At 35.9% G+C, this 13,725-nt stretch overlaps 1 protein-coding gene across 5 annotated transcripts in view; it reads left to right on the top strand.

Moving 5' to 3' along the window:
• ARFIP1 (ADP-ribosylation factor interacting protein 1) overlaps positions 1–13,725 on the top strand; it is a 39,689-nt gene that overhangs the window by 15,633 nt on the left and 10,331 nt on the right. For 2 of the 5 annotated variants that reach the window (XM_009573212.1, XM_009573213.1), the window contains 4 exons: positions 1,720–1,815; positions 3,282–3,391; positions 7,225–7,446; positions 10,911–11,068. In XM_009573212.1, coding sequence (XP_009571507.1) covers positions 1,720–1,815; positions 3,282–3,391; positions 7,225–7,446; positions 10,911–11,068 — 586 coding nt within the window. The remainder of the gene's footprint in view (positions 1–1,719; positions 1,816–3,281; positions 3,392–7,224; positions 7,447–10,910; positions 11,069–13,725) is intronic. The other 3 variants (XM_009573217.1, XM_009573216.1, XM_009573215.1) reach the window with 2 other exon arrangements.

Raw genomic sequence — 13,725 nt, 5'->3', positions numbered from 1 at the left:
AACTGGGCAGATGGCATACTGCTCACCATTCTTGCCTTTTTGTATTCTATTAGCAGCATAACTGTTGCAGCTGTTAAGTGTATTAGCCTGTAAAGGGAAAAGTGTCTAAGATGTGTTTCAAGCTACACTGATACGTTTGAAATCTAAATGTTCCGTAGTAAGTTACGTACACAAATGATGAGCTTTGGACATGTAATTTTGAACACTTTAGATATCACAGTTTTCCTCCAAGGATAATTTCTTCAGATTTTTCCTAATGCTCTAACCAAATCTGAGAGAGAGAAGTGGTAGAAAGTAAAGCTTCTTATGAAACTATGGACAAAAGTGGAATGATTGCTGTATTTCTAAAAATTCTATTTTCTGTTAGAGTGTCCTTATCAGGGCTTCATTTTGGATGCAAAGTAGACAGTACTGGAGGGGAAGGGCTTTTAGAATTTGGGGGATGTTGTATGATGAAGCATGCATAAGGCTGCATTAATACTCTGTCAAATGATAAGGATTTTTTAACTGCTTGTCTTAGCTCGCTTGCTGAAAGTGATTCAGTCTTTAGGCCTTTAGCAGGATCTTGCAGTCAAACTTTTATGCCTGGATGAATCCAGTTGCAGCTCTTATGCAATGTATCGCTACAGAAGAACACAACAAGAGAGCTATCTTTCAATCTCGTCTTTTCTGTGCAATTGGATTCAAATAATTGGGTTAATTGTACCTCATGTTAGTAGTGCTTTATAGTATGTTTAAAAGGCAAAAGCTGATTGTCGATTCGGTTACTTTGAGTGATATTTTTGGTGTTACTAATAACTAAATTTTTCTGAAACTGCTAAAGTTTAGGTTTGATTTTGTTTTCCTCCAGCACACTGTCAGCCCTGAAGCATCACAGAATTTCTCAGCAAAAGCAATGAAAGCTCCCCCACAATATCATGATTACTCATCACTACAGAGAAGAAGCTAGTTTGTTTATTTGGTTTTTAAATCCTGAAAACTTCTTAAGAATGCCACTTCACATTTATGTGATATGAAAGAGTTGCAAAGCTCTGAAAATCATAATCCTAAAACAGCTTAGAGAACACACGTGGTGCAGGTCATTTAAAGTTGGGTTTGTTTTTTTTAAAGAGAACAAGCAAGTGCTGTAAAATCTTTCTTTTGGGAAGGAGATTACACACCTTAACAGCTAATGGCTCATATGATCTTCGGCATAGCTTATTGCTGTGTATTTACACAGACATAGGAGCAGATGTTAATCAAGTATATCTGAAATTGGCACAGATTTCAGAGCTTACTTCATGCCTTAATGCTATGAGTACCATTCAGTGACAGTGCAGAGTGAAATCTACCTAGACCTTAAAAAGGAGGTTTCAGCTGTGGAAGCTATATATATAACAACCTTTCATGGAATTTTCTGTTGATAGTATATACTTTACTGATGAAGCTGTTGTATTTTGATTACTCGTACAAAAAAAACCAAAAAAGTTTGGCATCATGACCTAGAGAAAAAGATTAAATCATGAAAACTTGGAGTAGTTCACATGAACAGCTGCACCACTTAAAAAGCATTTCCATCAGAAATTCCAGCAACTTTTCTGTGAATGCTTCTATTTAGTGTGTTGCTGAAGCAAATGTTTCTTTGTTTTGAAAGAAAAACCTATCTATGTGTGTAAAAGTGCACATTGCCTTCTAAGGGAAGATGATGGATTTTCATGGTTAAATATGTCCCCTTTTCAGGTTCCTCAGCATCACCCAAATCATCTGTTATATCTCCTAGCAGTGCAGCAGCTAGCAGACTGGCTGGACAAGGTTGTGATTTAATTATTCCCACAGGTATCATAGCACTGAATGGATAATGCCCTTGTCTCTGCTGACACTGTACTAACTCCTCTGTGTCGCTAATAATTTGATGTACTGTTAGTTGGAAATATAACTTCTGGGATTTTTGGTGGCTCTCATTTCTGGCTTTTAACAGTTCACAAAGTAACCTCTGCTTTCCTTTCTGTATGCTGCTTTTTGCTCTATAAAATTTAAAAAATAGTTACTAAATATTAATACTAACAAACAGTAGCTAAAATGGGAGTAACCAAAATCTTCTATTTAGGTTAAAGCTGAAACTTTTGGCATTTTTTGCCAAAATGATCACATATTCCAGTAGAATAGAGTATGACGTGGCCATTAGGAATTCACAACACCCAAACTAGGCTTTGTCACTTGACTCATTTTGTGCCTATGGGCAAATTACTTAACATCTTTGTCTGTTTCCTCCTATATAAAAGGAGAAAACCTATTCAGTTACCTCATAAGGGTGTTGAGAGGATTAATTACTTAATGTTTGCACAGCATTTTGAAGACATAAAGAACATTGTAGAGCTTGATGCTAAAGGAGTATCTTGAGGCATCTGTATAGGCTTTTTTCCAAACTCTTACTTAGCCTGGCAAGGCTAAGGTGACTGTAAGTAGCAGTAGGGATTAGAGGCAGGAGTAGTCAAAATTGTACATGAATAAATAAAAATGTTGCTTAAAAAGTAGTGCTTTGCAGTTCTTACTATTTAGGACACTAGGAAATATTTTTTCAATTTTAAAACTTAGAATCCACGTGATAACTATACTAGCTTGGAAATGCTAAGTATTGGCAATTAATGTGTGGTGATTGGCCCTAGATATTTTAATTTGTTGCTTTAAATCTTTTCTTTTTTGCTGTTTGTATACAAACAGTATAGTGGTGACTGGTGGCTTGTAGAATTAATTATTCTTAATACAATGAGCTAATAAAGCTGAAATAAATAAGTTAAATATTGGCTGAACACATCTTCTGGAAAGGATGATGTTCACTGGAAAAGATAAAAAAAATCTGTTTTGAAATTTATTAGTTGTACTCTGTGACAACAGTTTTTATATGCCGGTAATTTTCATTTAATGATCTGCAGGTTGTAAATAGACTTCTACATTGGCTAAATCCAAGAGGGTGTTCAACTGTTGGAATTTTAAAACATAGATTAAGTAATAAACATGTCTCAAAAGCTGTTTTAAGGTTGGTTAGTAAAAGTCTCTGCATTCAGGTAAGTTTTATTCAGCCTATTACTACATGAAATACTGAGATATACATGCTTTATATCAGTTTTAAAATAACTATTTATTTCTGGAATTGATTTTTAAAATTTGCATATGTGTCTTAAGTTCTTACTGTCACCTTGCTCTGCTTTTGCATGTGCAGTTGCACAAATCTTCCATACCTGCTATTAATCCCTTAAAAAAAACCAACAAGGCCTTGAAGATTTGCTTTGTGTCTGACATAGGGGGCAGAGCTCAGCAGAAAAGTGGACCTGTTGTGTTAGCAGATGAAGTAAAGAATCCAGCAATGGAGAAACTGGAATTGGTGAGAAAGTGGAGTCTAAACACTTACAAGGTATGCAGACATATGTTTGTGTGTGTGTGTATGTATGTATTTTAGAAATTAGTTTGCTACTAGATCAGACTAAAGCTTTCAAAATATTGTACTGCTCTATGAAAGTAATCTGTTGTTGCAGTGAGCATAAGCAAGAATGCACAGGGAAGGCTTAGGTTTCTTCCAAGTGTAGCATTCTTTGTAAGCCTTTGTAAATCCCTGGTTTTAAGTCGAAAATCTGTCATAGGTATTATTGATTTAACAAGGTAAAGAATGTTCTGTTTCTAATGTCCCCTTCAACATCCAGAATGTACAGATTTCAGCACTAATGCTTGTAATTTAATCTTTTTGCTATCTTTCAGTTGATTGCTGGTTCAATAAAATTTTAGCTGATGGGAAGAAGTCAGGCCCATCTACAAGTTCCATACTTGTTAATCACTGTTCTGATGTTTTTGTTCTGTCTTGGCTGATTGTTTTTTCTTAGTGTTGGAATTGTTGGTTCAATTCATGTGTGTTTTACTCTTGTGTGGTGCTTCTTTGTGATCAGTTGGGATTTGATGAAATTAAAATAATAACAAAAGAATAAAGAAAAGGTGCTTAAAGCACACCAGTTTGCCAGAAGTGACTCTCATTAAAAAGCCATAAGGTAAGGAACAATTGTCAGGGAATACATCACTATCAGGAGTTTTAAACAAAGACCAGTTTTGAAAAATAGCTTTTTGTTATGCCTGCAACTTGAACAACAGAGGTGTGGACAGGTGCATTGTGCATCAGTGGGATCTACATCAAACCATGAAGAAATGAAGAATCTGTGGAAGAAATTCCCTTGTAAAACACAGGTCTGAATCCCTCCAGTGTTCTTAAGTCCAGATAAGGACTTTCTCCCCAGTGAGGACAGGAAGCAGGGGTGGAGACATTCTACCCACTAGTAAATGCTTATGCTGGTATTTGTGTTAGAATCAGAAGTTTGCATCTTTTCTATGTCTAATTAAGTGGCTTTTAGAATTTCTACTTTTCTTGTAATCTAAATTTTGTAGCAACTGCAGAAGTCTGTCAGCTACTCCTGGAGCATGCTGTGATCCACTCAGAATACATGCTATTTATCTGAAGCTATTCTTTAAAATTCTCTGTCTGTTTAAGAAACATTGGCTCCTGAGATTGAACCTGCTATACCACAACTAAATAGGATAAGGCTTGACCTTATTCTCTCTTTTTGGTGCCTTGGTTTAGAAAACAAAACCAAAAAAATCCCAATGTCTCAATTGCAGAGTGATTGCAAACCCACTTATGTGAAGCAATAGCCAGAGGACTAGTGAAAAATACTAGGAAAAGTGGTCTCAGATCCTTGTTTAGAACATTATTTCTTTGGCTGTAGTCTTTGCAAAGTCTTGATTTTTAGATTTCTTTCTTGGCTGAAACCTCCCGCTCCCTGAAATCCAGAATCCCACCAGTTGTGGCATAGCAAACAGAGACTAGCACTTTCAGAAAACTAAATGAATCTGTTTTTTTGAAATCTATAAGCTTTAAGTTGTTTCCCAAATATGCCTAAGGAGATAGGTCAGTTATGATCTTTCTAGAGTCCCATACTGACTTGTTGTACGACTTTTTTGGAGAAATAGGATTGTTCAGAGAGAGCTTATTAATTCATTCTGAGTTGAGGGAGCATTATGCAAATGTCCCTGGAGATGGCATACATTTGAAAACACTTTATTATAGGCTACATACAAAAACCATATTTGATTTGATTAAGGACAGTTTTTCAGTTTGTGGACATACTGGCTTGCTTTCCTTCCCTTTAGGAAGGTCGTGGGAAGAAGCCTCTTCCTTATCTCGTAATAGCTAACTGATCATAGATTAGAAGATGCAGGAGTAAATGGTTAGTGGAGGGAAGTCAGCAGTTGAACCCCTCTGAGCTGAAAGCTGTGCCATTCAATGTACCAGACATTAATCTGCAAGTGGAGTTAGTGGTGAAACTTGCTGTTAGGAACTTCTTTAGGGATCTGACTTTATCTTTAGCTACATCTCAGTTTAAAAAAGTATGCAGTATAAGTCTTTCAAAGTACTAGTTTTTCTCACTTGCCAGTGCTGGGTTTTTTAGGTGTTTTGCTGTAACTTCTGAAGTAAATACTCCTTGGCTGAAAATAATTCCTTCCTTCATAATTTATTCTTGCTTCCAAAAATTTTGCCTTCTATGATTCAGATTTTTCTCTTGCATTTCCATAGGTGTGTGTTTGTGTCTCAGCTTTTTTGGAAAACACCCAAAATTTGTCCATCAATTCCATAGTTCCTAGTGAAATGCTTATTTATGCTCTGATCACACTCATTGCTAAGCTCTATTTTGTAATTTCTGTTGCAGACTTTGGTAGTAAAGTTGTGTTCTGTGTTGATATGATTTGTTATGCTCTCCCAAATTTCTGATTCTTGACAGACAAATGTCTCTTAGATTAGCTGTGCTCTTTCTTGTTAATGGGTTGAATCTAATGAAGTAGCCCAAATAGTCAGTACCTTCCAATCTAAATCTTACGAGTTATGACCAAGTCGTTCTGCCTGATCATTCTTGAGTCTTTCCTGTGTTTGTCTATTAAGTTTTGAAAGGACATAAAAGTTCTAGCAGGTTAAAAGTGTATCTCCTTTGGACATAAGTAAAGACTGGATTAAACTAAAGTCCTTGAATTTGGAAACCCTGGGAAATCCAGTGATGTAATTTATTTGGGGAATGTGATATAAGATAAGCTTGAGCATTATTTCACCTAACCAAATAGCAGCTTTGCACTTAGATTACGTCCCTTCAGAGTAGTTGTGGCCTTGACTACTAACTAGGTTTACTTGTAATTCTGTTTCTAGCAGTAATTCTTCATATGTGTAACTTGGTTGTCTCTTCACCTCTTGGGACCACAGATTAACTTCAAGTAACTTACTTTAACAGTAAATAATTCCTGCCATTGTATGGCTTTGCTACACATCTGCTTTGCAAATGGCTTCTCCTATGTCGCAGTCAAGGGAAACCCCAATGTGCATCTTGCGAGGCTCGCTGCCAAGTTGGGCTCAAATGTCTGGCAGAGAAGGTGTCGCAAATAAGTGGAATGTGGTAGCAGCCTCAGCTGTCACAGCCGTTTGCTGGGTGAAAGTGTCTACAGCCTTGTAAGAGCACGTTTTCTGCTCACTGTGTTAATGAACTGCAAATCTGTTAAGAATTTGACTTGCAACAGAAAAGAAATAGTAATTCTTTCTGAGACAATCAGCTCCATTTTATAGATGTGTAAATAATGAGAAATGCATTTTAATAGTTTTACATATTTCTCAGTAGGAGTTCCCAGTTTCCCAGTCAGTTTTTAAAAAAACATGCTGAAAACCACCACCTCCTTACCTCCCCCCCAAATAAACCCCAAAAATAACATTTTTGGAAAACATAACGTGGATGATCTGAAATTGGATGATTGGTAGACGAAGCCCAAAATATCGCTAACTAGGTATTTTTATGCAGAACTAGTAATACTCCCATTAACTGACTTTAATGCAGTGGTCTAAGTTGCTTCTTTTAACTTAATGAGATTCACCAAACCTAAAAAGAGATAAGAGTTCTTTTACTTGAGAAACAATTAGTTACGCTCTTGATTTGTTAACTTGAATATTCATCTTAGTAGGAGTTGAGACTTGTCCAACTGTTCTTGCTGAGTCCTGATAAACTTCTAAAGAGTGTGTTGTTTTTTCAGTTTGTTGTGCAAACTTATATTGGGAGGGGTGATTGTGAAAGAATTGTGTGTAATTATATGTCCCTTGAAGCTGAAAATGGGTGTATGCTGTGTTGTCTTGAATATACTTGATTCTTTATAATTTAATTTTTTTTCCTCCAGTGTACACGTCAGATCATCTCTGAAAAATTGGGTCGTGGCTCAAGAACAGTAGATCTGGAACTAGAAGCTCAGATAGATATATTGAGAGATAACAAAAAAAAATATGAAAATATCTTGAAACTGGCACAGACGCTGTCCACACAACTCTTCCAGATGGTACAGACCCAAAGGCAACTTGGAGATGCATTTGCTGACCTGAGTTTGAAATCATTGGAACTTCATGTAAGACTTTTATAGTGTTAAAAAATAAAATGGCAGAGGTGAAGATGAGCCTAATTGACTCGTGCAGGGTATATAGTAGTTAGCAGCTATTTTTCTAAACAGTGTAGTTAACAATACATTATATGCTGTGTTAAAAGCTTATGTAATTCACTTAAAACTGTAGGAAATGACTGAAATTACTGTAGTTCTTTATTGTTTCTTAAATGTTTGCCTTTAGTTGATGGTTAGACTCAAGATCTGACAACTTTCCTTTGTGTAGAAAAATGCATTTTACTATTCATTTTGCTTCTAATGAAATGTCATCAAAGTGTTCTAGAGTGTTACGTCATTTCAATTACAGGATGTCTTTGGGGAATATGCCTGGGAGTTAAGTAGAATAGGGCATATTACTTCACTTGTGCACATTGAATGCGAGTAAATTATTTTTCTGTAGCATATTCAAGCATTGAGATTTCATCTCAAAGTCCTTTTTTAATCAGAATTTTGCTACTAATAAGACTAACCTGTATTCTTACAGATTGCTTGGAGTTTCTGAGCAAGAGAGGCAATCTTTAGATATCTGGATTTGGGTTGTTATGATTCCTTGGTTTAGAAGTTTATGTAACACTGGCACTTTTTGTTGCTGACAATAAAACTGTCTGCTGTAAGGAGAGAGGAGGTAGATGTTGCGTACAAAACATAGTAGCTGGCTTTCTTCTGTATTGATTGTTCTGTACTTCTAAAGTTAAAGCAGTTTGATACTGCTACTGATCCTTTGGAAAACCAGTATTAAGGGGCTTCATGATTCCCTGTAACTTAGCTGCTGAAACAGCACAAATTACCTTTGTGATTATTAAACTTAAAACCTCTGTTTATTTTCTCCCTTTTTATGATTGTCTATTCCCATTGAGTTTTAAGGGAGGAGGTGGAGTTCATGCTTGCACAGAGGAACCTTAACTGATAGCTAGCTGAAAAAATTTGAGACTCTTGTGCTGGAGTACAGGAATTTTTAATATTACAGCCTGACAGATGAAAATCTGTGAAAGCAGAGCACTTCTAGAAGCTAAGAAATTAAATAATCTGCTAAAAGAAATTGTTCTTAATAATCAGTTTACTCTTGACACAAATATGGGCATGTGGTTTGTGGCAGAACTTAGTGATTGTTATGAAGTATGTGCTGAAGCTGGATGTTTCTTCTGAAACTTGGATTAAATCTGGCATCATGCTCATGTTTAATGAATGTTTTTTTTTCCATGAATAGCTTGTAACTTCTAATGGGAATACTGTTCTTCCAGGTTCTTTCAGCGTCTTGTACTGGTCTTGGAATTTGTTTCAGTCATTCATCTCTTGTGTAGATTATTGAATGGGGCTGTTGATGCAAATCAAATAAAGGTTTCTGCTGCTGTAATAAAAGTTATCTAACCTTTGCCTCTTGGAGACTTGCCTGATGTTTGTCTCTTTCCTTTTTGTGTTTCCCCTTTGTTTAATCTGTACTGTATTACCATCTGTAGCCTGGCCTATTCTTCTTGGATGTTTGGATAGCATTGTTGCCTCTAAAACTTGTACAAGACTAAAAGTAAAATTTCTGAACAGTTAGTCTTTAATGTTTAACGTGATAACAGTATATAAGTTTAAAAGAACAAAAACAAACCCCTTACCACTTCTTAAGGTAATATTTCTTATTTTATACATGTTAACAAAATGACATCTTAATGTGGTATCTGCAGAGGTATTACTTAATGTGAATGTTTTGCTGTTTCTGTTTTGGATACAAAGATAACTCCTAGTTCCAGGCTCATGTGCCTCTAATTATATAGACAGATGAATTCCAATTTTAATTGACCTATGCATAGAGTATGAACTGAGTGTAAACTCTTGATACAGAAAGGATTTCCTGTCTGTTTCATAAGACGTATCTGCAGAGGTCATGGATGAAACTCGAAAGTTGTTATATGAAACTGTATGAACCAGTAGAAGGATGATTTTGGTGGCTAGCATGTTTCTTAGTACTGCAGTCCCATCCTTCTTACCCCCCTCCTTTGAATTGGTAGTGTTGCTCGTTTGGGTCTGTGATGATCTGGGTCAGAGGACCAACTGGAAAACTAATTGTAGTCTTGCCTGCAGGAGGGGAAAGAGATGGGACTAAACACTGCTGAAAGGGGCAGTCCTACTGCTGTTGTCTCTGCGTGTATGCTCCTATTTCTTCCCTGTGCTAGCACTTGTGTTACTGTGTAGCTGGCAATGTTAGGGCAAAACCAGCTGAAAAAGACTATTTTTTGATTTCAGGAAGGTCTGTAGTGATTTGGCTGACTGCTTTTGCCACCCAAGCAGCTGTGCAAAGCAAAGGCAACAGATCTCTAGCTGTGTTTACAGGGCTTAGCTCATGAAAACTTTCCCTAAGTTTTCTTCCTCTTTTCTTCTTCTTCAAATTTTCAAATTGCTCACCTCCACACTGCACCTCCTTTTCTAGAGGATTCTTCCCTTACCATTGCCCATTAGCCTTACCCTCATGAAGTCGTTAATATGAAATATCATTTGGCTTTGGTATTCGTGTTCTAGACAGATGAAACTGGGAGAGTACAGCACTTCTGAGTCAGTTGTTGGCAGTGTGCAAGCTTAAAAAGACCAAGTTCCAAATATGAACCTAGTGTGTTTTACAGCCATTACAACCAGAGATTATACTTTTGTGAGAACTCCCATCTGCAGAATATGAAGATGCCATATGGATGACATAAATATAATAATTGGACTGGTTTGGCATCCATGCATTAGGAAAATCTTTGCAGTGTTGGTCAGGGCTTACACTGCTGTTAACAAAGAGACATGAACAAACACATATCCAAATGTGACTGAAATGCCTTGGAAATAATTTTGCCCTTGTCCCTTTAAAATTTATGGCTGAGCTACATTATAATTTTTATTTACTATCCATTACAATGCTCTGCTCTTCGATTATTTACAGCCTATTAAATTGTGATAGATGTTGGGGTTTTTTGCAGTGCTCTTTTCCAGAATGTAAGAATAAAACTTAACAGCTAATTAATGCTGTGTGCCCTTGTGAATTTAGTTATATTACTGTATTTAATGTAGTGGTGTCACTGTTGGTATTAAAGCATTACCTAGACAACCACATGAGAGATGCTGGATTAAAACTCTGCTGAATGACAATGTAGAGATTACATTTAGCACTTACTTTTAAGTAACATTCAAGACTTCCGAGTGCAGAAAAATCACATCATAAAATAGGATTTAACATCACACGTGGTAACGAAATTGTAAACCATGTTTTACTGATGCTAGAGAGATTTCATAAAAACTGTGAACTGAATATTGTATTGAAATAATATCTGTTTAATCATAACCATACCCAAGCAGAAGAGACAGAACTTCCGCATCTGTGTGTTTGTATTTTTTTATGTAATTGTTGATCAGTGTTATGATTTTAAATGATCTACAATTTTGTTTTTTCTGCTTTTTGCTTATAGGAGGAGTTTGGCTACAATGCAGATACGCAGAAACTTCTAGCTAAAAATGGAGAAACTCTTCTCGGGGCTATTAACTTTTTCATTGCCAGTGTGAATACATTGGTGAATAAAACAATTGAGGATACATTATTGACTGTGAAACAGTATGAAAGTGCCAGGTAGCTATTCTATGTTTAGCTATTTTCATTACAAACTAATCTTCAGGAAACAGACTTTGTATCAGTTTAGTCCTTGTATTTGAGTGACTAACCTGTCAGATAAAACCTTATAACACAACTCTCATATAATTAGGATTTACAGTTAACTGCCTCATTGCCCGTATCTCCAAATGTTTTGTAAATGTTCTGTTTTACTTGTTAGCTCTATATCTAAGAGTAATTATAGCTATTTTTTCCTGCCTGCTAGATTAAGGTGGCTTTCTAAGCAGCATAACAGTGCAAGATTAATCCTTTTATCTAGCTACATTGTAATAGGTGAAATAATTTCTTTGACTGAAAAACATCGTGCTTCTGTTGATGCACACTGCGTTCAATTCACACTTCAATTTTTATGCAGAAGTTGCAGGCAAGATCGGAACGGGGAAAATAAAGACACTTCTTAGTGAGTGGATAATATCTAGCAGTAGATAATGGGTTTCCTGCCCTGGAGAATGTTACTTTTGGATATGGCATAGTACTGTAAAGCCAGGTTCCCTTCTCCTGCCAGGGTTTGGACTTGTGGTCCTTTCTGATGCTTAATAGGATAAAGTATGTTTCTTTTAATTTGCCAAAGGATGTAGTTTATGCATATTATTTTTTGTGAATTTTTTTTTAGGCCAAAAACTGCAAACTGCTTGAGTTTTGAAGTTCGTTCTTCCCCCCCCTTTGTTTTTTTTCCATTGTTCTGTTCTAATGCTTTATTTATAAGCAAAATAGTAAGTTATTATTTAGATATTTAGGTAAAATTTCAAAAGGCATGAAAGGCTGAATTAATTGAATGTGAAGTATTACTTTATTTTTTACATTAAAGTATTAAAAAAAAAATTGGTTCACAACATTTTCCAGGTATTCCCTTGAAAACCTATACAAAATACATCTGCTAAGATTGTTTTTGCCAGTTATTTTCAATATATGGCTCTTCCCTCCTGAAATACCTTTGTTACTTTCCCTTTCTGTTCACTAAAGACATCAAGTATTTTGCATTTCAATAAGGCAAATAAATTACAAAGGTTCTTCACTTACATAGCCAGTCTATCATTTTGCAACATGAAAATAGATCACATTTATTTCTGTACCTCTTCTTCCCTGTCCCCAGTTGCACTTCAGCATTCATCTGTTCCCCTCTTCTATCAACTCCGTACTGGTTTGTTTCCTTTTTGGAATTAAGTCATAAATTATTTCAATAAAGCCTGAATCATAGTGGCAATGAGAATCAGAAAGAGCCCTGTAAATATTATAACTTCTTTTACCTCTGAAAATGTTGTATTTTATTTTAGAGCAGTTACACCAACTGAAAAGTTGTTTTTTATAACCAGTTTTTAATTCTGATTTGTATCCAGTTTTAGAAATGTCTGTTTGTGAGAAAGCATATTTGAAAAGCCAGAAATAGGTTGGTTTGTTCCATTAAAATTGGCATCTATCACATGCTGATATGCTAGGTTCCATTATGTGAAAGCTACAAAGAAGTATGGAAGGAAGAGTGAGGGCTTGGGCAGGGCTCCCATGACCCTGGAGTGATTTCTGGCTATTGCCTGTTGCTTTACCTGGTCAGGTACTAGATGGCTGTGAACAAAGGAGCACACGTTGCATGAGAGGAAGAAGAAAAAGTTAGAGGTTGTTACTACCTTTGTCTCATCCACTGACAATAATGTTTTAAAATACAAAAATAGTTTCTCTGGCAAGGATCCAGCGTTTGGTAGACTTGTATGTAACACTGGAAAGAAGATGATTAATTTAGTGATACAATCTTTAAACTACTAACATTCCATAGGTGCTCTTGCCACTTATAAATGCTATACGTTGATGAATAGAAAGCTTAACTTTAAATAAACTTTCCTGAAAAAAAATTACTTGATGTTTTTGAAGGCAAAACTGAATATTCAAACTTACTCCTGTATTAAAAAATACTTTTAAGACATTTTGATTTTTTCCATTAAAACGAGAAAGAAGGTATGACTGGTTCCTCTCTACTCATATAAAATGATACAGTCTAATATGGAAGGATATCAAGGAGTTTTGTAACTTTTTTTTTAATAAATAGTGGTATATGAAGACTACCTCATTCAATTAAAACACTGTCAGGTATCTGCAGGCAAGAGCGTATACCATAACATCAATTCTGTTTTTGCTAGCAGTATCCAGAACGGATAATTTGGAGAGAACAAGAGTAAATTAGAAGATACTTTTCATCTGTCTTATCTAGAAGTGGGATATATACATTTGGTGCAGAGTTAGCTTAAATACTTACCTGGCTGTTAGTCTTAACCTTCAGTCTTTCTCTTCCCTTATCTCCTTCAGTGGTGGTATTGATCCAGAGAGTCTGACTTGCCTAGGAAAATAAGATAGGCCCTCAGTAGAGTATAAATAGTGCATCATCTTTTTGCAGCCTGATTATTCGTAGGGCAGACAAGTTCTCGCAAAATTATTTGTGGAAGAACTATAAAGCTGTTCCAATTAATGCATACAGAGAAGCCTAGAGCATGCAGAAAAAGTCTTGGGACAGAGTTTGGTAGAAGTGTGCTGTTGCTCAAACATCTGCTTAAAAGGGATGTCCTGCTCTTGGTGCTTCTCTTGCTCTCGACACAAACTCTTCACTGAACTGATTCAACAGCAGAAGA

The sequence above is a fragment of the Fulmarus glacialis genome, unplaced genomic scaffold (genome assembly GCF_000690835.1).
Source record: "Fulmarus glacialis isolate BGI_N327 unplaced genomic scaffold, ASM69083v1 Scaffold46022, whole genome shotgun sequence".
Classification (NCBI taxonomy): domain Eukaryota; kingdom Metazoa; phylum Chordata; class Aves; order Procellariiformes; family Procellariidae; genus Fulmarus; species Fulmarus glacialis.
Note: the sequence above shows the minus strand (reverse complement) of the source record. Positions and strands in the feature narration are given on the sequence as shown.